This window comes from Tachypleus tridentatus, chromosome 3 (assembly GCF_004210375.1).
Source record: "Tachypleus tridentatus isolate NWPU-2018 chromosome 3, ASM421037v1, whole genome shotgun sequence".
In the NCBI taxonomy this organism is placed as follows: domain Eukaryota; kingdom Metazoa; phylum Arthropoda; class Merostomata; order Xiphosura; family Limulidae; genus Tachypleus; species Tachypleus tridentatus.
Window position 1 is genome coordinate 70,039,498 of NC_134827.1, and position 25,916 is coordinate 70,065,413.

The 25,916-nt window shown below is 35.7% G+C and overlaps 2 protein-coding genes and 1 long non-coding RNA gene across 9 annotated transcripts in view; 1 reads left to right on the forward strand and 2 right to left on the reverse strand.

Annotated features, from left to right (window-relative positions):
- Nucleotides 1-14,024, reverse strand: part of LOC143247103 (uncharacterized) — a 77,428-nt gene extending 63,404 nt beyond the window's left edge. Inside the window, exon 1 of one of the 4 annotated variants that reach the window (XM_076494584.1) lies at nt 13,962-14,024. The gene's annotated coding sequence lies outside the window, so the exon portion shown is untranslated. Of the gene's footprint in view, nt 1-2,561 lie in introns of all 4 variants that reach the window. The other 3 variants (XM_076494583.1, XM_076494585.1, XM_076494582.1) reach the window with 3 other exon arrangements.
- A 74-nt stretch (nt 14,025-14,098) lies between these two features.
- On the forward strand, nt 14,099-18,231 carry LOC143247104 (uncharacterized). 2 transcript variants are annotated; one of them, XR_013026375.1, is made up of 3 exons: nt 14,099-14,437; nt 14,810-14,928; nt 18,098-18,231. It is a non-coding gene; the product is annotated as an uncharacterized LOC143247104 (long non-coding RNA). The 2 variants fall into 2 exon arrangements; XR_013026374.1 differs by lacking the exon at nt 18,098-18,231 and adding an exon at nt 15,526-15,937 and having other exon boundaries at nt 14,101-14,437.
- Nucleotides 18,232-18,285: 54 nt separating this feature from the next.
- The window catches only part of LOC143247102 (uncharacterized), an 87,962-nt gene continuing 80,331 nt past the window's right edge, over nt 18,286-25,916 (reverse strand). For all 3 annotated transcript variants that reach the window (XM_076494578.1, XM_076494579.1, XM_076494577.1), the window contains 2 exons: nt 19,719-19,857; nt 18,286-18,758 (listed from right to left, as the gene is read on the reverse strand). In XM_076494578.1, the coding sequence (XP_076350693.1) occupies nt 18,286-18,758; nt 19,719-19,857 (612 nt within the window). The remainder of the gene's footprint in view (nt 18,759-19,718; nt 19,858-25,916) is intronic.

Consider the following 25,916-nt stretch of genomic DNA (forward strand, 5'->3'; position numbering starts at 1 on the left):
TCCAACCATACTATATTTAACATGCACACTGTCAGTGATGCATTTTGCTCAATCCAAAACTTTTCAGGCCAGTTTAGGCTTTGAAAATTTTCTATTATATATTAATGTACACTTTCCTAAATCTTAAAAATTCTTAAGTGACAAGATAAACAATGCAGTAACAATAAACATAAAATGACAAGTATAATTTATATTATAAACCTGCTTCATCAGCCAGACAATGTTTTCACAACGTAACAATTGTTTTTGTATAAAATAAGAAATTTTATTTTCCTAACAGGATGACTGACTTATAGAATGAATTAACTGCAGCAGGAGAGGTCTGCACTCTACTGGAGTTTAAGAGGGGGGCATTCAATAACCTGAATAATACAAAATAATTTCAATTTCTAATATTTCTGCATTGTTGTTGGTAATTGCATTCTAAAAGTCATTCACCTTGTCAAAACAAAACGGTCTTAACTGGAGCCCAATTTGTCTTTTCCAAATCTTAAACTTGTGTCCTCATGTCCCATCACCTTAATAATGTAACACACAGAAATCAAAAGCCTTTATCATAGACACCCTAAAATATTTTGCTTTATTACCAAACAACAGCCTGTTCTGATGCCTTATGTGGTTTATCTGCCATCACGCTAAGATTCTATTGGGTCAGTTCCCATCTGTATTAAACATATAATTCAAATCTGATAGTTTTTATATTTAAATATCTGATCAACTAATAAGTGGATCAGTCATTCAATAATATCAACAGTTGCAAAACAGTTAGGAATACTCAAGAGTTTAATATCATCAGCAGCAGCAAACTTTACTAATTATGAACTCCACAAGCAACAAGAGTCTACTTTGGTTGGAACCTTTAATAACCTCCTCCTGCTTTCTACAATCCAACCACCCTTTAATCTAAACGTTAACACTCTTACACCAAAAATATATTTCTGATAGGTACTTATCTCACTGGCACTAAATTATCTTGACCTCTATTTGCCCTTTAAGCACTGCTAGAAAATGTTTTGCAGTCAGTCTTTACATCTAATAAGTTTTTCCCTAACTTAGAACATATATCACATGACTACTCTCCAACAATAACATTGCACCATCTATAATGAAGCAGCTAGCTCCTTCTACTATTCCCACTCAATCTTCACCTTTAAGAATTAGCAGGGTTTAACATAAAAACACCAACAGTGGGAAAAAAGAGTGGGAAGCATGTGAGACAAAGCAATTATCTATTGAAAATATGTTTTCAGTGTAAAAAATGTTATTTTCCAAAAGAGAAGGGCCATTTTAGATGCAAAAATATCCAAGTGAAAAGTGATCACCCAGAACAATTGAGTGTGTGCTAGATGATAATAAAGCACACTTGTGGGATGTTACACTACTTCTGGAACAGGTATGCTCTTCATCTAGGAAAAAAAAAAATAACACAAAATGGACACTTTGTAATTAAGAACAAAGCTACACAATAGACTATCTCTGCTCTGTCCATTATGTGTATCAAAACCTGATCTCTAGAGTGGGAGGGGCAAAATGGGCATAAATGTATGTGGTAATAATTTGTTCAGCACTGGACAAGCGATTGTATTGATATATGTTCTGAAAAACATACATTTTTCTTTCTCAAAAGATTGTGTCTGTGTTAAAAACCTTAAATCATAAATATTTGCAGTGAACCATACATTCATATCAGAAAGGTGCAAGCTGTAGCAAGATAACAGAATGTGTTAGATATCTACTCAACCTGACAGATAATGATCCATAGTTTGTCCTTGGCACTGAAAGATTGAGGAAAACAAAACCAGCAATATGTGGCTAGGACATGAAAACTGTACAATCTACTTACAATGAGGTCAGCTGATTAAGTTCTTTTGTTATGTATGGTCCACCCAGGAAAAAAATAACCAGAGGAAATGCAAGTAGGGAGTTTGTTATCATCAACTGATGAAGTGATAAAGACCAGTACACTCTACCTGGACAAAAGATACTCAGGAAAAATACATTATCAATTAAATAAATTACTTTTTCTAGAAGTAGGTTAACCATCTTTGCCCTCTTCTCAACAAGAGGATAAACACGAGTACATTGAACACACTCAGAAGAAAGCTTCCATGAGCCACTATCTCAACAAATACGAATGGTAGGCACTTCCTTGCACCTCTAGAAGAAAAAAAGGGAGAAATATGGTCAGGAGTCCACAGAACTGTATCACCCAGTAGACTATGCAATGGATGTTCATGATTCCCTGTTTTGAAAAGCAGATCGACCCTGATTTATGCAATCAAAAGTTCAGTAGTTATGAGCACAAATCCCCTTCTGCTTTACTCATGATTGGTCAGTTGATTGATTTGGTGTTTTATGGCACAAAGCAGCTAGGTTATCTGTGCCAAACATCTAGTAAAAACTTAAAATTAAATTTAGTAAATTTAAAACACACAAAAAACACAAAACATAAATAGCATAAAACCAATGTTTACATCTAGTCTACAATGTTAAGAGAAAAACTACAGTAATACAAGTTGTAAAGGACTTTCTGTAGCATAATTGTAATTATCATAACTCACCACGAAGACTAACAGGTAAATACAAAAACCACCATCATTCACCTGAAGTTGGTCTTTCCAGTCCTAGTTCTGAGTTATTTGATGTTATGGCCATTTTCAAAAAGTAAAGTAATAAAAGTTTTAAAAGACTTGTAGCAAAATTTTAATAATAACTCGTCACTATGACTAATGGGTAGTTCAAACAGCAGCATTAGTCACCTGAAGTTGGCATTTCCAGTCCTGGTTTCAAGCTATTTGATGTTACAGCCATTTTCTAATTTCAAATCAAACTAGATGGACTGTGATTCTTAAAATGGAATCTCATTAAAAAAACAGTCTGATGTATAAATTAAAAAACTTAAATAGCATTAAAAAGATTAATGACCTTTAAAAAACTAAAAACATTTCCAGGGTGGACATTGCCACCATCACCGATAACCCTAATGTTATGGACAAACCTTGGGACAGAGCACGTTTAAAATGGTACCGTCGTAACGATGGCAAGAAAGTAAAATGTGGCTTATTGTAACCTGAGTGTCACACAGACTACACATTGGTGCATCAGTTCCAGATGAAAGAAAATGATGAGTTAAAAAACTGTGACCAAAGCACAGTCTAGTTAGAATAACTTCCTCTTTGCAACTGTTACAGAAGCAAGATGGCCAAAGTCCAATATAGGATTTTATTTGGAAAAGCTTGTTTTCATGTTGCTCACTCCAAGTTGACTGCCAGGTGGCATGGAGCTGAGCCTTAAATACAGGACCATAGTCCATGTAGGGAATAGGCACAGCGATGATAGCGCCAGAGCAGATGTTGGTGTCTGCGAGCTTGTCCCCAGAATACCAGAAAAATTGGATAGAAGTAGATATTAAATAGAAATGGCCAGTCAGTTTTGAATATTGGTGAGAACAGGGTATGAACTAACATGAAGCTATTCTAGTACCAGTGAGTCAGTATAAATAGTGCAGTTTGAGTACTGCTTAGCTTCTATGTGATCCAGTGCAAGAGAAATGGCGTACAGTTCAGCAGTGAACACAGAAGCTGTAGAGTGGATTCTGCATGCAACCACCAAACCAAAACAAACCATGGCAGAGCCAACACAGTCACCTGATTTCAAACCATCTGTATAAATAAGAATGGAAGGATGGTTCGAAAGATGTTCCGCAAATAAGACAGTACTTCCAATCAGGAGTGTCTGCTCTTCTCAGATAACTTAAAGATAGGTCGCATTTGGAGACTGTAATAAGTCATGGTGGGATGGGCTGGCCAGTGGATGCAGCAATGTTGTCCAAGGACAGACCCAATTCATCCAATTGCATACAGATATGAAAGCCAAAAGGAGCAATGGCAGATCATTTGTTCTAAAAAAGCATGGCCCACCAAGAAAGGAAAATACAACCCCAGGTGGGATGCTTTGATAGTGAACGGCATTTGAAAGCATACAGTAAAGACAGTTGGAAATGGTAGAGGTACAAAAGATGTTCATGAGACACTGTGTATAAGCTCTGACTTGGGAAATGCAGAAAGCTCCAGTGAAGAGCCAAAGTCCCTGATGATGAATGGGGTCCAGCATCTTTAAGGCCAAGGTCCTGGCAGAGTCATAGACCAGTGATCTATAGTCTAGTTTCGATATAATAAGAGCGCAATATATACTCTTCAAAAAAAGAAATGCAAAAGGCAAAATTTGAGACAAATTGTTAACAAGTTTATTCTGGGTAGTTCTGTATGATATGTGTGAAACTTTGCACATTCACTGCTGAACATCCAAAGTCTGCAAAGGCGAAGTCCATGCTCACTAGTTGAAGTTTAATGTCGCTCAACATCAATAACGAGTATGCCCCCCGTGAGCATCAATAACTGCTTGGTATCACCTGCCCACAGAAGCGATGAGATGATGAATAACATCCTGTGGAATGGCTGTCCACTCAGCCTGCAAAGCTGCTGCAAGCTGAGGTAGAGTCCGCAGTTAAGGTTGTCGCCATCGCAGATGTCGATCCAACTCGTCCCAAAGATGTTCGATGGGGTTTAAATCTGGTGATCTGGAGGGCCAGGGAAGAACGTTGATGTTGTGGTGTCTCAAGAAGACAGTGGTGAGTCGGGCTGTGTGAGGACGGGCATTGTCATGTTGAAAAATGTCGTTGACGTTTACCATGATGGGTTGCACATAGGGCCTAAGAATCTCGTAGACAGTTGCGTGCGGTCTGATCAGAAATCCTACGCAGCCCTGGTGTGGTTGAGGCAGTAGACGTCGCAGTGGTGATCCTATCCCAAAGGTGACGTAACCGTATGTAGCGATCTCGTGTGGGCGTGGTCACACGAGGTCTGCCAGATTGTGGACGGTCACGAGTTGATCCATGTTGTTGGTGACGATTCCATAGCCTTGTGATGGTGCTTGGGTGGACATTCACAGCTCTGGCAACATCTGATCGAGATTCGCCTGCTTCCAAGCGACCAATGGCGTTGTTGCGTTGTGCTTCAGTCAGTCTTGGCGTAACTGTATTGCGTGTTGATGGCTTAACACTGAGCTATGGAAACCGAGAACCCGTCACTTTTATAGTTATTTCGCATATGTTGCACTTGCAGAACATGTAGATCTCTCAAACAAATTTATTGGACACGAATGCGTTTTGGCGAAAAATCCGATGTTTTCCTCCGTTTTCAAAGTGCACAACTTTTATTGTCATTTTGGTCTGACAATCAGTGCCTTAACACGTGTAACATCACATACTCTGAGCTTGTAACGTTATTATATATATTTCTCTTTAAAATAAAAAAAATATCCCTTTTGTGTCTCTTTTTTTGAAGAGTATATCTTTAGCACAGAACATCAAGCTGCTCCCCAAAAAGTGGAAGAGGGCATGGAGGATGTTCAGTGCTATTGCACATATGATCCACAGCTGCTTGATGTGTGGTATAAAAGTCAGCTTACGGTCAAAAATAAGCCCCAAGAACTTTGTCTTTAGGACACCAGGCAACACAACTTCACCAATACAGAGTTCAGGATCAAGGTGAATACCCTGTTGGTGGCAAAAGTGCATGCAAACACAGTCATCTATTGATGGCTTACAGATGATGACAGGATCAATTTATGCAAGAGTAGTGATAGAGGGCCAGTTTGCTTGATTCAGCTTTCCACTGGGGCACACTGGTCAGGTGGCATCAACCACAACCAGTCTCTCTCAAAATTATAGGAAAATGATCACTGCTCTCCATGAAAAATGGGAGAAAAGTGAAGGGAGCAAACTGAGAGATCAATAGCAATAAAGGACAGATTAGGTGCATGAAAATAAGTGTAAGAACCACTACTGAAAAAAGTTGTGATTAGAGAGCATATGCTATATGAAGCAATATCAGCACTTTCCCAGAGGGGATTATGTCCATTAAAGTCCCCTAGAATTAAAAAGGAAGATGACAACCATTCAATGACAGCATCAAGGTCTGATTGATCATAGGTCTCTTCAGGTGACAGGTAAAGAGAACAATGATGGTTCAACCTAAGGAAAAGCATATGGTTACAGCCTCCAAGGGTGTGGCAAAGACAGGGTTGGTATATGCTGACCAACCAACAGAGCCACCCCCTCCATGCACTTGTCCATCACACAGCCTGTCATTTCTGTACAAAGAAAACCACCGAAAGGTGACTGTATAGGCAGGTTTCAGAAATGTTTCCTGTAAAGAAAGACATACAGGATGGTAGGAAGCAATCAGTGCTTTGATTTCATCCACATTAGAACATAAACCTTGACAGTTCCATTGTATCAAGGTGGCCATTTTTATTTATGTGTAAGCAAATTGAGTGGAGAGCCCTCCTGTTTATGATCACATCTTTTCTCTCTATTGTTTTTATTTGAGGGAGGTCTGTTGACCTCCATGGATCCTGCCCTGAGTCGATTGGGAAGGTCTTTGCTGTTGGAAGAGGATTCCAGCAACTGAGGACATGAACAAATGATCATCTTGCAATTTTGGGTGGGAGAAGAAGATGAACCTGAGAAAATGCCTGTCCCCAAACCAAAGGAAGTGGATTTTGGGGTTTGCTGGAATGTATGTTAGGGGCAGAGATGGGTGTTCGAGATAAAACAGTAGAGAGCAACTTTCGAGCCTCAAGGTAAGTAATGTTTTGAATTGTTTTCAAATGCTGCACCTCTTTTTTCTTCCACCCATTTAGAGCAAGAACGAATGTAGGACAGGTGAGAGCCATTGTAATTGACACAATGAGAATCCATTTCACACTCACAGGCATTGTGGTTCTTGCCAATGCAATGGGCATATGTCAAGGAACCATGGCATGATGTCTTCAAGTGACTGAAATGCTGACACTGGAAGCATCTGAGAAAGTTTGAAATGTATGGCCATACCTTGCAACTAAGATAACCTGTCTTGATGGTGGCAGGTGGATGTAATGATGTAAATGTCAGAATGAGGACACTGGTTAGCATCATAATTTCATCTTTGCAAGTAGAGATACCTCACTGCAGAAACTCCTTGGCTGGAGAAACCAGTGAGCATCTCCAACTCGGGGATGTTCTTCTAATCTCTCTCAACAATAACTCCTAGTGACAAATTCAAAGTAGCATGAGGTGTAACTTCAATAGGTATATTCCCAATCACCTTTGAATGCAAGAGGAGTTCACTGTTTTGAGATTTGGATGTTTCCACAATTATGTAACCAGACCAAAATTTCTTGACTGACTTTGGATAGCCAGCAATTCCCTTCTGAGTGAAAAAGGGAGACATCTGCTTGAAAAGTTTGTGTGAAAGAGAATACAGTGTAAGAAAATGAAGTACAGATGTAACAGATGTTGAAGATTGGTGCTCAGAATCTTCAAGACGTGGTTGTTTACCTATGGACTGTTTTTTCATTATTTTATTTAAATTTTTATCTGAAGGATCCATAATAAGAAAAAAGAATACTTCAATGCCCACTGACCCCACTCACCATGGAACCCTATGAGGGGACACACTACAATGCCAAACAAGGGTTTCTTGAGCACTATACTTAAACACTGGCATCAGATACCATGTTCAGAACACCTGTTGAGAACATCCAACACTGGTACTTGGTTGACCCTAGCCCAAGTGGATCAGCCAATTGACCCTAGGGGAGCCACCCCAAGGTTGCCTGTCTACAGGAATTCATGACCAAAGTGGTCTGTTATGGTTGGACCCCTCAGCCACCACGATCTTCTCCTCCCCTTTATGAGTCACCATGAATGATAAATATGTGGTTGGATGTTTAGATCCCAGAAGAGGTAAACTGAAAGAACAGAGCCTTCACTGAGAGGTCTTCTCACCACGTACAGGAATCCACACCAAGAGGAAATTGGAAGGTCTACTATCATTCATGGTAAATGAATATGGAAGATTTAATGGATCAGAAAAGCAAATATACAACATGTGGAGTCAGTCTTTTTACTGAGACAATGGATCTGACAAAGACCATGGATGAAAACAGAGAGTGGTGACATCTGTGGATCAAGAAGCCACTTCTTGAGAAGAATCTTGATGGAAGAAATTAACTGATCTGTCACTAGATTCATTGAAGCAATGAAAAGGCAAGCAAAGACCACAAAATGCCAACTGTTAGCCTAGAAAAGCAATCTAGGATCCAAAAGCAAAGACCTGGAATTGGTACTCCCTGGCTTGGTGATACAAGTGACCATTATAGAGATGTTGAAATATACTATAACTGCAACCTCCCATTGGAGAGAAAAGAAGTGCAACAAAGCTCAATAACCTACCAAATATTTAAGAAACATGATGCATATAGAGATAAGATTCAGTGATCAATCAGAAACTGAAAATCACCCAGGAGTATAGGTAAAAACCCCATCTCTCTAAAGATAAGTATGTACACAGATGTAAATCCAGAAGAGGTGGAGTAAGTATAACTCCCACCTTGGCCCATACTGTGTTTAATCATCAAGTTATGGATCTGAGGAGCAGTTCCATTGATCAAAGGGTGTCCACTACAGGGAACTCATATGAGCCTGACCCAATGGAAACGAGCTTCCAAGGAAGCTCACATTTCCAAAGTGATTGAACATTGAGCTGTGAGTGATATAAAACTACTCATTTCCAACCCAAAGACAAAGAGAAGAAGGCAGTGCCTAATGAGATTGGAAGCAAGACCCTCCAAATGAGTAAAAACAGACTTCCATCCTGTCATCAGGAATTCCACTCATTCTGCACCCTGTAGAAGCAAAGGAGTGTGGTTTCTGGATTGTGAATGAAAAGAAGCAAGCAGAAGAAGTCATCCCTAGAAGAAAGAATGCAAAGACTCACTGGGTGAATATGTCAGGCAAGAGCTCATACCCTCTTCCACATGTAAATAAGTGCAAAGCTACACAAATGGCATCTGAACTGTACCTATCATGGGTATATCAACTAGGTGTGTAGCTTACCTGTTGAAAAACTTACTATAGTTTCACTGGGAAGAACCACAATTCTTCACCAAAGAGAATAACATGTCAGCATGGCAACTAGTAGAAAATATTGGAAAAAATGAGTCTGAACCGTCTACTTATTAAATTTTTCCAATGAAACATGGTCACATGAAAAAGAAGAAATCACCAGCTGAATATATAATATGAGCTCCTTACAAATTAAAGCCTATGTCCCTTCAGCAGATTAAGTTCATTCATATTGTAATTTATTGTAGTTCAGTAACAAGAAATAAATCCAAAAACATCCATGGAAGCAAGTGATTGCAAATGCAATAAAAGTTGGTTAGTTGTTTGGCATTTATCGGCACAAAACAACCACACTATCTGTGATAAACAACAAATAAAGTTTTTATAACATGCAAAAAGAAATCAGGTTTAAACAAAACAATGACCAAAATTTAGATAAAAGATTTAAATAAAATTAAAAAGGCCACTGGCCCTTAGAAACACAAGGTGAGCATTGTTACCATTACAAATGACACTGCTCAACATTAGGGTTATACACATGGAAAAAAACGTCTAAAATGGCGCCATCGTTCAGTGCCATAATACCAGAATGACAGCACAATGTGGGCTATTGTGACTTGAATTTCATAAAGGCCACATACTGCTGCATGAGTCCCAGATCGAGATAAAATGAGTTATAAAACTATGACCAAATGTGTAGCCTAGGCAGGACAACTTTCTCCTTCTGATCCTTACAGAAACAAGACAGCCAAAGAGCAACAGAAGGTTTGGTCTGGAAAACTTATCACACTGTTCACTCCAAGTCTACTGCCAAATAGCACAGAGCCAAATCTTGAATACAGGACCACAGTCTATACATAAGGACAGGTATGGAAGAGATAGCACCAGAACAGACTTCAAGCTTGTTCCCTCAAATACTGGTGTGGCCTGGTATCCAGAAAAGCCAGACAGAAACAGAAGGTAAAAGAAAAATGGGCCAATAAGTTTTGAATAGCAACAAGAACAGTGTGAGAATGAACAAGAAGCAATTCCAGGGCCAACAGAAAGCCAAGAAAATTCTCCAGGAATAAAAAGGAGACAGCAACTGTTCAAAGAGAGAATCAATGTATGATTGATCATAGGTCTCTCCAAGAGACAGGTAGAAAGAACAAACAGTGATGGTACAACTCAAGAAAACAAGGATATAGAGTAGCAAAGACAGGATTGGTATGTGCTGGTTGACCAGCAGTACCACCCTTCTACACATTCATCCATCACACAATGTCATTCTGGTACAAAGAAAACTGCCTAAAAATGATTGTATTAACAGGTTTCAAAAACATTTCCTTTACGGAAAACACACAGAATGATAAAAAACAATCAAAGCCTTAATAACATCCACATTAAAATGGAAACCTCAGCCATTCCATTGTATCAAAGTGGTAATTTTTAGGTGAAGAAGAACTAGGGAGAGAGCCCTTCTGTTTTTGACCACGCTATTTTTCTTTAGTAGATGGAGGTCTGTCATCCTCTGTGGATCCTACCCGGGATCAAGAGAGCAGGTCTCTGTCAGTAGATGTACATTCTAGTAAGATTGAAGTGTATACAAGACTGTTTCCAAAAATGGAAAGAGGTGAACAGAGCTACTGTTTGATTCAGTACATAAGCCACATCTCAGCAAAATAAAGATACAAGATTCTTATTTTATTTTCTAACTTGTAAATACTGGTAATTTGAGTTCCTAATCTGTACAAAACTAGTCTTAGTATTTTAACATTACAAACATCTAATTTTAAGCAGTGCTGCATTCAACATACATTATGACTCACTAAAACCTACATTTAGGTGTGTTCTTTTAATACAGCAAAATCTGTCTAAGCTAGAAACATCAAAATTTCACAGCATTATCTTAAAGATTGCTCTTATAAAAGGCCCTCCATATGACAGAACCTGCATAATGCAGACAGAAAACTATCTTTCACCTATCTCACCTATCAACTAGGATTAGAACCCAAGAAAGGTGGAAAAAATGTTTTTGATTAAATATTAATTTCTTATTTAATCAATTGTTTCTTTAAATATTAATAAATTCTTGTTTAATTAATTTGTTTAAATATTAATAAATTCTTGGACATTTTGTTACAGTAAGTACTGGTTAAATATATTCTGTTATTTTTTCTGCTATCATTATTTTTGCATTTAAAATAGATTCATTTGTAGAAATATATTTGTCTTTCATGTACAAAATTCTACTCTTTAAATAATTCTCATGAAAAAAATAAATTCCCATCTTCACTAACTTTAAAAGATAGTGAGGAAATAGAAATTCCTACTTCACTGCAAGTGTTAAGTTATATTAATGCTATTAAAATTGTATGCAAAAATGAACTTCATGAAAAGCCATAGAATTAGAGTTCTCTTTTAAGCACACAAGAAAGCCCATTAAAAAAACACAAAACAGTTAAAACTGGACACTTTTTTCAAATAAATTTAAGATTTTGTGTACTTGTGAATATTTTGAATGTCTATTATTGTTCTTATTCTAATAAATATAGTGTAAAGAGTATAATATCATTATTCACAAATGTCTTATTTTCTTTGAGTTAAGCAAGTATAATACTCCACTCAAAAATTATATATAATTTAGGAATGCATGTTCACTGTGTAAGTTGGAAATTTTACTCAGCCCTGTGCCATTCTGCCTTAGACAGGTTTTACTGTATTTACTTTTAAATAAAGAAATTAACTCATACATAACACTAAAGTTTGAATTACAATCTCCAATTTGATTGCAAACTAACTGACATGATTTCATAAAATATTAGTTCAATAAAATTTGAATTAATGTCAACAAATGTGATGACATGGTCTTTGACCCATTACATAAGGGTTAAATGATGTTTTCACATTATTAATGTATTTGATGCAGATATGTAAAGTCTGGACTGATCCATGATGTTACAAAGATAATTTTGGTGAGAAAAACTAAGTCATATGGAAGGAAAATACCAGGGTGTTCAGGTTAATCAGTCTCTTAAAACTTCCAACTAGGATTTTGGATTTATTTACAGAAGTCTAGAGAGATTATATATTTCATTGTATAGATTATTGAATATAACTCATTTGGTTTATTGTGTTTAGTTTCAGGCTCCTTACCTTACAAAAGACATTAAAGTGTAGGAATGGTTCAAAAAAGTTCTAACAAGATAATGCCTGGGTTGGAAAGGTTGTCTATCATGAAAAGGACAAGATGCCCAAAACTGTTTTCTCTTGAAAAGAGTTATGAGGATCTGATTGGTGTGTTCAAAATTAATAAAACTTGTAAGTGTTGATGCATAATTTTGTATTAACCTTTTCATAACAGCTGGAAAATACATGTTCTAGCCACAGGAAATGGGTTAATGGTAAAAATGGTTGGACAAAGGGACCCAAACAAATTTTGACAGGGAACAAGTTATCTTCAGTTCAGAAATGTTCGCTCTTAACAGCTTTTAGAATAGGTTGCCTTCACATATGGTGAATGCATTAAATTTACAGGAGTTTGGAGGAAGATGCTATAAAATATTTAAAAAATAGGTTTAACCTTCAGTTTTTGTTGCTTTTTAAAAATAAATAGGACAACCTTGATGTACTCGCAGACCCCTTGTTGCCCTTAAATTTTATTTTAATAATATTGAATACAACGATTTTGGCAAAATAGTGAATAGTCATTCAACCCAATGACTCACTGCTCTGTTTCTGTTAATACAGTATTTATAGCCATTCTGCTTGAAGTCAAAGAGATATTTCTTCCACAAATCACTACTTAAACCTTTGTACAGATTAATTTTCCTTTTCTGTAAACAAATGTTTAATTACTGGAAATGTTTTAGAAAAGAGCTATTACAGTGATTCAATGAAAGGGTTATCTCAGTTAAGATCACCTAACATTTTTCTTAAGAATAGAAAGGTAAGATGTGATTTTACTGACCTTTCTGAAATTATCTGTGGGTTGATGGCTTAAAAGTCTAATTTCTTAGAACTACATCCTGAACATAATAGGAGAAATCAAGTTTAATACCTTATCTGGAAAATGCAAGCCAAACTCAAGTCATCAGTAACTTACTGAATGAGATAATATTAGGAGAAATGAAGACCAGCATTTTACAAAAGTCTAGGATGTAAATCGATTATTTCCAGACCAAGAAAAAATTAAAGTTCTTACTCTTCTGAAGGATGAGTGTACTCAAATGATTTCCTTTTATCCACATTATATTAAAGGTACCTTCTTCTACTATTTGTTCTTTATGTAAAACACCATTCAACATGGCACAGTTAAGCCTAAGTGTGTGTGTGTGTCATTACATGATATCAGAACAGAACACCACCCAAACCCCTTTGTAAATCAACGTCATTTAACACCATACTTCTCAATACATTTCATCTCGCAGCAAGATACAAGGACCCCACTTTTTCATCATACCTTCAATTTTTAAAATAATGGATCCCTTGAAACCTCACCCTATAAAGTTCAAAAAAGATGTGGAATGGTTTAACATTTGACCAACTACAACACCTTTTCTTTCTTTAGTTTTTTATAACATCACTAGTTTTCACATAGAAGTCAAAACTTTGCTAAATAATTCCCAAACTTTCATTCCTCGGCTAATAATACTCAACTTTACATTTATTAAAACTAGTAAAACCAGCTTTTGGTCTAATTCACAAGAAACTGTAGGTATTTGAATGCCTTTTCAAACACAATTAGTACTAGTAACACTGACAATGATAAGTATACCACTTAACTGCCATTTTAAGATAAGTTATCATAAATGAAAAATACTACAAACGTATTTATATGAACGTATTCTTAATAGTAATAACGGTAAACCTAAAACACTAATGTATATCACTCTTCGCATACCTATTTCTTAAAAATAACTGATATCCAAGATAAACAATTATTTTAAAAATAAATGAAATAACACTAAATACTTTAAGTACTTAAACTTGGCACACATGTCGTAAACACATTAAAGTTTAGGTCACCTACCTACTTCTACTTAGACTTTAACTTAATATTGGTTACGAAAGAGACAAGCGCTATCTCATAACAGGTACTTGTAAAAGTACAAGATAATTAATAAAAATAAAAGGCAACCAAATATAATAATTTTAAATACTAGTGAAATCTAGAGGAATTTTACAGTGTAGGAATAATTTATATGACCGAAATAAAATTTAAAAAATTCCTAAATTACTTTGTTTTATAACATTTAGAATATGAAATAAAATACGATTTTTTAAAATCTAGAAATAAGATCTTACTAAAAACTAGCTTAAAAAGAAATCCGTCTTTGGTATGTAAGAAAATATTTGTTAGTTAATGAATACACATGTGGGAAAATAACTACAAAACAATTCTGTCAACGTTTTAGCCTTTGCCATGTTTTTACCCAATGTAACATAGGAGATGCCAATGGGAGATGTTGACAACGCTAATGCTTGAACACAAATAACTAAATTTCGGTACGTGTTCACCGATTAACGCTTCGTTTCAGTATGATCTTAAACTTTAAACCAGCTAGTATTTAGGCTAATTTCATAGTGTTCACATTTTCCCTATTAAATGCTAAAAGGGTTTTTTATTTTTATTTTCCCTTTCCTTATTGTCATCTTTCGTAGCTCTGCTCAAATAAGTGGTTGACTTTAACAACGCAAAATGCATATTTTTTTTATGTTTATTGGCCTTAAGATTTTGGCCAGCATTGTATATATTTAAACTCTTGAGTAACACCTGATAAACAACTACAGGGTGGCCCGTAAGTTCCTACTCATCCATATATTATTAATGTTATATTCAATTATGCATATGTTATAAATTTGTTTCTCTTTTTTCAGAGAAATATGGCCGATGTAAGACCATTTACACTTGAAGAGCGTATTGTGACAAGTACGTGGGTACTTATTATGCAGCGAGAATGAGGGACAGCACACAGATACATAAGATATATGGATGGGTAGGGGCTTACAGGCCACCCTATATAATCATTATTATAGAGATCCTACTTTTCTATTTATAATTTGATTCATTTACGTGTCAAAAGACAACATAACAGATTTAAAATAAAAATTTAATATCAGATAAGAATCATAATTTATGAAATGTATGAAAGCAGGGTTAGTTACATAAGAGATTTTTGTAGAAAAAAAAAGCTTTTGTTTGGCAAAAGACATGTTTGTTGTCTAGAAGTTATTGATTAAGTTTTGAAAAAAAATGCGCGTGACACATCTCTTATTCTAGTGTATTGTTTCCATGTTGATTCTTCCCATTTTCTGCTTTTATGTGGTTATTTAAAATAAAATATATCTTTCTAATATCCTTTTGGATGAGGTTTATTTCCTATTAGCTTTTGTCTCCAATTGCTCGTGATACGTTTTTCTTTCTTAATTCCATTTGAAATACTTGTCTTGTAGTAAACTTACTTACTCTGGCCTAAGTAGTTATTAATCAGATAATTTCTGGATTTTGGTTTTACTTAACTACACCTGATGAGCTTCTTTAAAGAGGTAAACCTACTTTTTTTGCCTAATTTCCATATCCTTTCCCACTATAGCATCTATAAATTGATCATGTGCCAGTGAAGCCATGATTTCACATGGAGAATCTTGTTAAGATAAATGGGCAAGTCCTTCCAAATCTTCCACAAGTTTATCCATGGCCTTATACCTTTCTTCAGTACACTGCACCTGAACTTTGCTTTGGACACTTTCTCCTGATGTGTTAATCCAGACCTGTTAGATATGGAAACTACCAATGCTTTCTAGTTTATACAGTTCTCAGCTTAATGCTGTCAAAGCTGATACTTTCAAATAATATCAAGATGAACAACTTCTTTTTCACTATCCTATCCATTTAGTTTGTAATTTATGCCTACAATTTTGAGTTTGGAAAATACATTTTGTATAAAGAGAACAATAAATAGACTTATTCTGCTTTGGTTAGTGATCATGTTCCTCTGTATCTTGGATTCTGACACATCAGTTCTCAGTAATTTATAACTAACTGCATCTGTTCTTCTGCACAGAACTCTTAAACAAAAAAGAAGTCATTTTGCCTGGTATGAGTATTAACACTTTTATTTAATAAGGTGGAAACATTATTCTCTGGTTATCAATAAAAGTGTTAATACCTATACCAGCTATTCTGAGATACATTTTTATTTCAAGTAGGTTTCTCATCAAGAAACCATTTTGCCATTGCAACATACAGAAAAATGTCAAACATGCATTTCAGGGATAGAATTACAGTATGAAGATTGTTTCCATTTTGGGTGCATTGTGTTGATTTTTGGTTCACATCATACAGATCAGTGTAATGACAATGCAGGAATTATTCATCATATATTCTAAAATGATGTAAATATTCACACCTAAGATACAATCACATGTTGTAAATGTTGCTGATATATGGTTTTGGTATAGATTGGATTTCCTCCTCATACTAGGTGTGAAAGCCTAGAAATGTTTTAAAAGGATGTGAACAGTCTTTTAAGGCTTGTCACAAAAGTGTGTTGGATAGTAAAAGCAATATATGATTATTTCTGGTTATTGTATTTTCCAACCATATATTCTTTTTATAAAGGATTACATGAGAACTGTCAATGCCTTCTCAATTGCTAACATTCTGGTCTCTCATACAAAATAGAAAAACTGTTTCTATTGTCATACAATGCATTCTTAAATTAGTTACAAATGTAACACATCCCAATAGATTGTGCAGTCTGGAGGTTTAGCTGACACAGTTTCATGTGTAAAATCATTGAAGCACACAGCTTTGAATTTCCAAAGTTGTGTGAAAAATGTCTGCAGTAACTGGATGCAAACCAGCAACTGGCTGATGCAGGTATTTTCATACATGGAACCTCTGTCAGAGAATGGATTTTATGATGTATGAGCTAGTAATGCAAAGATTCAATCTCAACTGTTTTCAAGTGTGATGAATTCTTTTTGGTGTCAGTATGACCCCGCTATATTAGCATAGCATTGCCTGTGTCATGCAACCTCAAGTGGGGAGCTGTGGATACATATAGCACCAGTAATGTGTTGGTCAAATTCAAAGGGTATAAAGCTCACACAACCAGGTTCCACATCTGAAGATGTCTGTGATGCTGTGACAATCACTGACAATACTTTGCAATGACTGATTGTTTGTCGAATGTTTTCAATGGTAGAAATTTTTATTTTTTTTCCACTGAAGTATATTCAAGCTACATCTGCAAATTTTCAAATGGAATGAGTGTCGTCGAATGTTTATACAGACTACTTGTTATCAGTGTATTTCAGGTAAATCTCTCAGTAAAACTCAGATTTGAAATGAAAAATAATAACAAATGTTATATATACATATATAACCTCAGATAAGAAACATAGAATCTCAGCATTATAAACCCTCTAGCTAATCACTGAGCCACTAGTGGGCTTGTCAGATTCTATAACTGAACTATGTGACTGGTAAAACAGGTGTTACTGTTTTTAAACAGTCAGAATGCTTAAATATTATTGTTACAAAGAGCTACATATACAAATAAATAAATTTATTCATATTAATAGACCATATACATGTAATTCTAAACAAAATTTTACATCTTATATGTACAATTTAAGTTTATTTGTCTGTCATAAGCTCTGATTAAAAATGAGAAACACGAAACCAGAAAGTAAGCATAACTACCTTTTTAATGAACATCTTGTAGTTGTCCAGTTCCTTCTTAATTATCACTAATTGTTTTAAATATTTATTAAGAAATGAGTTTCTGTTTAAATAGTAAAAAAACTCTTAAATTAATTCAAAATGCAGCCAAACAATTATTGCAACTATAGCAAATTTGAAAAAAAAACAATTCAGTAGTATGAAGTGTTTCATAAACAACTAAATGTATTTCTTACAGATAAACTTCAATGCATTCTAAAACAATCTGTCAGTATACTTGTATATAATTACATTACCACTAGGTTACTAGTTATAATAGTTAATTAAATACCTATAAGTAACCTGCAAATATCTTTACGGCATCAATTTTATTTCTTGTTGTATTTACAAGTGTCATTATTAGTTTAAAGCACATTAGTAGTGTAATAAACACTTTATATATTTTGTACTTCATACACTTTCCTTTACTCTTGCAGGAAGATATTCACAAAGATCATACTGAAAAGAAATGTACAAGTTATTCACCAGGACTTAATATTTTTATATTATACAAATATTCATTGTAGCTAATGAGATCAACACTTCAAATCATGAATTTTTGAAAAGGGAATTGTCAAAAATTCAATTCAAATCTTTTAACCATCAGAGGACATTTGTGACCATTTTAGTTTATCTGGTTGAGACTGTGAGTTGAAGAAGAATAGCTCTCAGCACACGAGTCACTGAAGGAAATGTGGTCTACAGGCTCTCCATCTTGGGATAGCAGAGTCAAAGATGACAGGCAGTTCTTGGTCAGCCTCCTGTTACCATACCATGTGCTTTCCAAATTCAAGTGATCAACAGGAGCAAAACTGGACATTGATAGATCAAAAGTGTGTAAAATGTTGGATGTTTTTTCTACTTCTTGCACTGTGATTGTGTTATTATTGTCAACAACTGGAGTTAGTAATCGTTTGTCTTCATTCAAAACTTCACAAGATCCCACATCACTTGGAGAGGTGGAAAAGTCATTTAAAAAGTCAAAACAAGCAACAGCTTCTCTTTCTTTCTCCCCAAATCGGTAGAAAAAGTCATGATAATTTATAACTGACGTCCTGATTTTGGGCAAAAACCCTATTACGGCATCTCTGTCAGAGGCTGTGGCAAAGAATTAAAACAAAAACAAATTTACATATATATAATTGATTAATACCAAATTAGATAATCTACAACAATGAATACTAAATTAATTTAAGTTTTTTTTAATTATTTTTGATTCTGAAACTTGAGTAATAAACTTTTCAAATATGTTTGAAACAACAGGGCTAATAAAAGGATAAAATAATTCAATGCTATACAGTTTTTACATCCATACAGAAGTACTGACCAATAATGTTTGAATACCTAGGTTTTCCAAGATAAATATATAATGACTATGTACCAGATTTACTTATACACAGATAGAATCAAATACAAGATTATAAACTAAGCTTTAGGATTTGGGATTGAGACCTATGTCTTGGGGAATGGGGTAAAAAACATGGATTCTACTCTGATGACATCAGGCATAACAAAGTACACATGAAATTTGCTCAATGAAGACAACATTCATAATATTTCTGCAAACACAAAAGCAAGAAAAACAAATTGGCAAACTATTTACTGAAAATAACTTTATGAAAGAGAATATGCCATGCAAATAAGTCCAGGATATATGTATAATTTGCAAACTGAAGATTCCAAAATACATATACAAGTCATACCCAAAACAAAGATGTTCAAAATATATAAAGAACTTGCAGAACATCTATAAAAAAGATATTCAAAATACATATACAACTTGCATAACATCCATAGGAAAGATGTTCAAGATGCATATATTATTTACAGAACATCTATAAAAACAGACATTCAAGATACATATACAGTTTGTAGAAAATACACAATGAAGGCATTCTAGATACATATATAATTTGCAAAACATCCTTAAGAAAAATACAGAATGCAGAAATATAATTTGCAAAACAACTATAAAAAAAGATGCTTAATATGTATACAGAATTTTTGGAACATACATTATAAATAAAACATGTACATCTTTATACTGGAAGCACAAACCTCGTTTTTTTTGTCTACGAAATCTGTGCAACGCATGTAGTCGTTGATTATGCTGATATTCCTGAACTTCGTTGCCATCCTCTTCTTCACTGCTGTTGCTCATAGTTGCCATCATTGAATCCAACAGATTTGCTCTTTCCTAGAGTTAGAGAATCTGCTGTGAGAATGGTTTAATCTTACATAGCCAGATCTACATTAACATAAACAGTGGATCAGAATATCATATTAGCATTGAATTTTAAACATACTGAGTACTGCCAGTGAGCTGACTGCAAGAAAATAGCATAATTTAAAAGAGTAAATTGAATTTAAATGTGCTATCAACATCATTAAACTTTACATATTACAATTCACTTCTCTCTCTTTTATCTAGGCATGCTTAGCTAAACCATCCAGCATGTGATTCTTACCTAGGAAGTTAATAACCTTAAAACATAAAATGTGTACAGCAACTACTGTATTACATGACAGGGCTTTGATTTATGCATTAGAGTTTAAATTTGGTTAAACATAAAGCTATCTAGGAAGTTAATAACCTTAAAAAATAAAATATGTACAGTAATTACTGTGTTACATGATAGGGCACCAATTTATGCATTAGTGACAAGATCAATCAGCTAATGTTATGAGACATTTCATCAACTCAAACTACATGGCAAAACTCCTTAGCTAATGTTTTAACTTAATATTTTTTAAAATGAAAAATATAGTTCCAATAATACCTCACACTACAGCTATTACTCAATTTTTTTCTTTACCTATTTAAGCACTGGTCTAATTTTTTTCTTGTTTGCTTCAGTCTTTTATACCTCACTTAGTTACTCTTGGCGATATTTTTCTCATGACACTCTCCATCTATGTCAATGTGCCTTCTACCCTTGTCCTGTAAGTAAGCATTTTATTCAGATAATATTATCACTTTTTTGAGCTTATAGCTGAGAAGAAGGGCGGGAGAATGCGTGAAAGGTGTTATTGGAAATACATTTCCGATTTAAGAAAATGTTAACTTCCAAATATAACTGCATTCTTTCATACTACAGTTAGAATTCCACATTGAGAATGTGAAAGGGCTTTTGAGGGCATTATCCATACCGATAGTGTCTGTAACATTACAGATAAATCATAGGTATGTCAATAGAAGACTGACATCTTACTGAGGGAACTGAAACTACATCCAAAACAGGTATGATCTTTGCCTGAAATTAAATTCATGTACTGTGGATTGAATTTTGCATGATTTATCATCATTGTTTGCCATGCTCCAACCAGATAGCCAAGGTTCCACAATTCAGGACTGGAATTATATGACCATGGTCTCTATTTCCTATGTTGATCTGTTGAATCAACTGATGTCAGTTGAACTGAAAGATATTTACATTTATCAATGGATCCCAACCTATAGCTATAGGGTGATGCCTTTCAAGCCACTGGAATCACGAAGAAAAGATAAGCAACACTGAAGTTGGTAAACCTTCTCCTCAACCTGAAGAAAACTGACAGGCAACACTTCAGGCTTGGAATAATGGGATCTTGTATGCCTTACTCAACCTGAGGAACCAGACTCATCTCGTTTGGAATTATTATCACTTATTTTCACTCTATAACCTTGTAGGCAAGGTAAATTCCACTTGCCCCCAGAATTATGGAGAGGACATGGAACAAACTGTACTCAACCAGTGTAGACAATGGACCCTCTTCCATGACCAATATACTGAACTAATATTGATAAAAAAAAAAGGGCCATAGTCAACTCAAATGGATGGCCAAGCATCAAAACTGAACCAGTATTATGACTAGGTTCCTGCACAGACTGGTGCTTCTCCTACCAACATCTAGTTGGAATGTCCCAATTTTGCCCTTTTCTCCAAGAATAGAGGAATTCACCCTAACTCTCTGGAGAAAAATCCTCTGTCCACCACCCATGTAACTGAAAACTGGGTGTGGTAAGGACTCCCTATCTCCACTAGTAGAATCTGGGGTAATATACATTGGGGAGCTCTGAAAAACAATGCAATATGTGTAACATGTTTCCTACATTTTTAAAAGTTAACTGACCATAATTTATTTAACTCATTGATTGGTAGGATTGGGAAGGATTCCCTCATGCTTTACTCAAAAATAGTCCATAAATGGCAGTCCTGCATAGTACAGTAATACCACCCATTCAGCTTCTTTGTAGTCTTATGGAACATATCACCTCTACAAAGTTTGTTGCAGCCTAGATAAAGCATATTGAATAAACGGTTTCTAGTGCAAAATTGGTTTGATAGAAGCATATGTACCTGGACAGAGGGCAATCCTGTGAAAACAAGGTAAAGGTTTGGTTTGAATTTTGTGCAAAGCTATATGAGGGCTATGTGTGCTAGCTGTCCCTAACATAGCAGTAAAAGACTAGAGAAAGAGCAACTAGTTACCACCACCCACTGTCAACTCTTGGGCTACTCTTTTACAAATGAATAATAAGATTGACCATCACTTTATAACACCCCACAGCTAAAGGAGTGAGCATGTTTGATGGGACCAGGATTCGAACAAGGTAAAGAACCCTGAAAGACAGCAATGAAAATACACAGTCCCACTGTATAATTTAGTGAAAGTGATTAAGATAACTAGAGAAGGTAGGTAAAAACCCTCAAATGAGAATATTGCTAGATCATGCAAATAATGTGAAATAAAAGTATTGGGGGAGGTCTACATACCAGTATGCATAAAGTCCTCCAGCAGGTAATTCGGCTGGGGCTACTAAGTGCATAGATATGTGATGAATATGATTAGATGTTACCTGTAGAGACCCCAGAATTAAAAAGCATTTGCTAGCATCTCTAAATGCATTTGTGCAGGCAACAAAATCTTAAAACCTTCACTGAACATAACAACAATCAAAATCTGATTGATCAAAGAAGTGAGTAATAGTGATCAGATAAACTGGTGAAAAGAATTTATTCCCATCCCTGTCTGACAGTGTCTTTGGCAAAAAGAACTGGTCTGAGGATGCAGGTGGAATGATAAAGCATTCTGTGGACAAACAATGCAAACCATTTCAATCAGTGATGTTTGTAGGTCTGAAGCAATGAAAAATAAACTTGAAGGTAAAGGTGATACATGGCACATGAGAATATGGTTACAAGCAGATGTTGAGAAAGAGAATGTAATGCAACTTTAATATACCACTTAGGTAACTGGAATGGTCATTTGGAACAAAAGACCTAAAGTAATCTGAGGAATTTGAAGAGTCCTGGGGACACAAAAAATATTTTGTCATAAGTATTGAACAGTAGTTAATAAGGCCATTTTATACAGGGTGGTTGGAAGATGCAAAAACTCTTGCCAAAGAGCCAGGTCAAAAAATGAGTTATGGTTGGTACTTCTGAGCAAAGTAGGTTCAACCTTCTCTCAACATGCCATTGCAGATATGTGTGTGATAAATGTCTATCATGGGGACTAAGCAAAGGCTGTGACAGTAACCTTAGAAAGTAAACCCCAATGCCATGCAAAAGACTACATAACCACTATGCCCATAGCTTGAGCTTCTGGATAGCCAGGCGTACCATGTTCAATCATGACTGCCTCCACAGAGATGGCCTAAGAAGAAGTGAACACTCCTGAAGGATCCTCAGAAGCAGAAACTAGGATATGTAGTTGCAAATCTGGTTCTATAAAAAGGATTCAACAATGGGTTGGAATAAATCATACTATATATCTTAGGTAACATGTTGGAGAGACGGCCAAGATTTGTAATCCCATCTGGTCCTGATGGAATGCATCCATTGCCAAAGCACGAAGGTTAAATACTGAAGATTAAATTGCCAGTTGTTGGGTGTTTCAATGAATTGTCAACTCATCAATCAGAACTATAAAAGAAGAGCCAATCCAACAGAATCTTGCAAGGCAGCATCTATTTTGTTAGGGTTGAAACAACTGACCTGCTACCTCAGTCACCACCCATGGGACATGATAAGCTAGTAGAGTAATATAACAGTAGTAGTTGCAAAGAAGGAGGTCCAAAATTTGAAACAAGGAGCCCTGGACCAAGTGCTTCCTCAATGAGAATTGCAAGACGCTACACAGAATTACCATAGTGAAGCTTGACAATTTCATCCTTAATAAGCCCAGAAGAGCAAGAAAGCCTAAAACCTTGTGGAGGGATGTTTCATCATGTGTGTGAAGACCTTGAAATTCCTGACTATTGGTATATGCACCCTATCCATGAAGGGGGCATTCATGAAGAGATTGAACTTTGGATGAGGAGGAGCCAGAGGAACCTATACTTTAGTAGTGTCTTAACATTCTCTAGAGACTGAAGAATGACCTTAACTAAGGAAACTGGAGAATCCAGTGAATTGACATTTATGAAATGGGATCTTGTGTTCTTGTTCCAAAGGCATGAAGTATTTAAATGATTCCCACATTCCTAAAAGAAAATAAACCATCCATGCAGTGGGAGAAGAAGAGGTGAATAAGAGTTGGGCCTCCTGAGAGATGTGATGAATAAACAAGCCAGACTGAAATTCATATTGAATTGGAGCAAGAATAGCTGTTTTGAGCCCTGAGAATGAGGCCTACATTGGGTGTTTGTGAAAGTAAAATCAAAGTGTGATGTTCTGACAACTGACAAAATAGTGTCAGCAGTAACTAGTTGTGTGTGTAATGATGCATGGCTAGAGCTGTGGAATGAAGACAACAAGAAAAAAGCTTGTACAGTTTGGCAGAACCCATGTGATGCTAATGCTAATCCAAAAGTGACAAACTCAGAAATGTAGTACCTGACTCTTGTGCATACAAAATAATCCTATAGCACTGGGACAACATCACTATGGCAACGTACAGATAGGATACAACTGCACCAAACTTGGATAGTCACAGTCACAGTAAAAAATTCCAACTCAGATTAAAAATGAGTATCTTGTAAACCTTGGAGAACCTAGGCATTGATAAAGATGAGAAAGACTGATGACTGAACACCAATATCCTGTTTTTCTTGGCCAAACAACAAATGGAAATAAAATCTTGAAAGAATTACCATGACTGTATCACTACCCTCCAACCAACCAATTTTCACAGTTCTAGAACAAAGTTCCAAATTCCAAGGATCTACAAGAGATGGAAAGCCTACAGGTTAGGTGGATAATAGTGGTGAAGATGTGAACTGAATGATTAATCCTGATTCAAGGGCTTGTACTGCTCATGGGTTTAAGGTTAATGTTACCATACGTCAAAAAATTCTCAGAGTCAAGCCCAACTTACCCGAAAGGAATACCGTAGCTACTAATGCCCCTGGTGGTGATCTGACAGCAATGGAACCCTTGAATATGAACAGAACCTATTCTGGGTACCAATGTACCAAGGGACTGATGTCTGGAGTTGGGACCCTTGAACAGGGGCAGAACAATGATCCCCATAAAAGTGAAATTTGAGGTGCCAATGTAAAAAGGAATGAAGGTTGAAGCCAACAGACAAATCGATGTGCATGCATTTGTTCATACTCGTAATCAATTAAGTTGTGGACCTGAGTCTTCTAACAAAGTTTAGTGTAAGGAAAACAAAACACTGACCTTTTCAGATTAACTATGAACTCTGCCTTAGTACTCCTAATTTTGAGGAGCAGATGCATTATTTAAGAGTCGGAATATGCTCCTATTTGGTGGCAGTGGGCTAAATCATGAAATTCTGATGACCATGTTGGATAAGACATGACTGTCCCTTCATGTAAACCTTTCTCCCTGAACCATAATGTCCTTTGGTTAGAGAGAAAACTAAATATTCATTTTCATTCATCAAGTAAAGTGCAAGCTAAAAAACAAATGGGGAAAGACCAAAAACATCAAATTCGATAAGCCAACTGAAGGAGACAAATCAAAGGTGGCGTATATCAAAATGGGCTCCTTTATATTTTCTATTTTATTTAAAGACTATGTTTATTACCATTGATTGTAACAATATTTAGTCAGGTAAGTTTGTTCTGTTATAGCAAAGGAATTTTGGGATACCTGCTATGTCCACTATAGGTGATCAAATCCTGGATTCCAGCATTGTTATTCTGTAAACTTATCACAGTCCCACAGGAGGACTGAGACGCAAACAGACTGAAAGAGGTGCAGGAAAAGTGAATACAAATTCTCATTAGTATGTCAAGAATCACCCTCAATTGCAGTCTCAGAGTCCTCTGGAAGAACAGTACAGATCCAAATATGTGTCTTC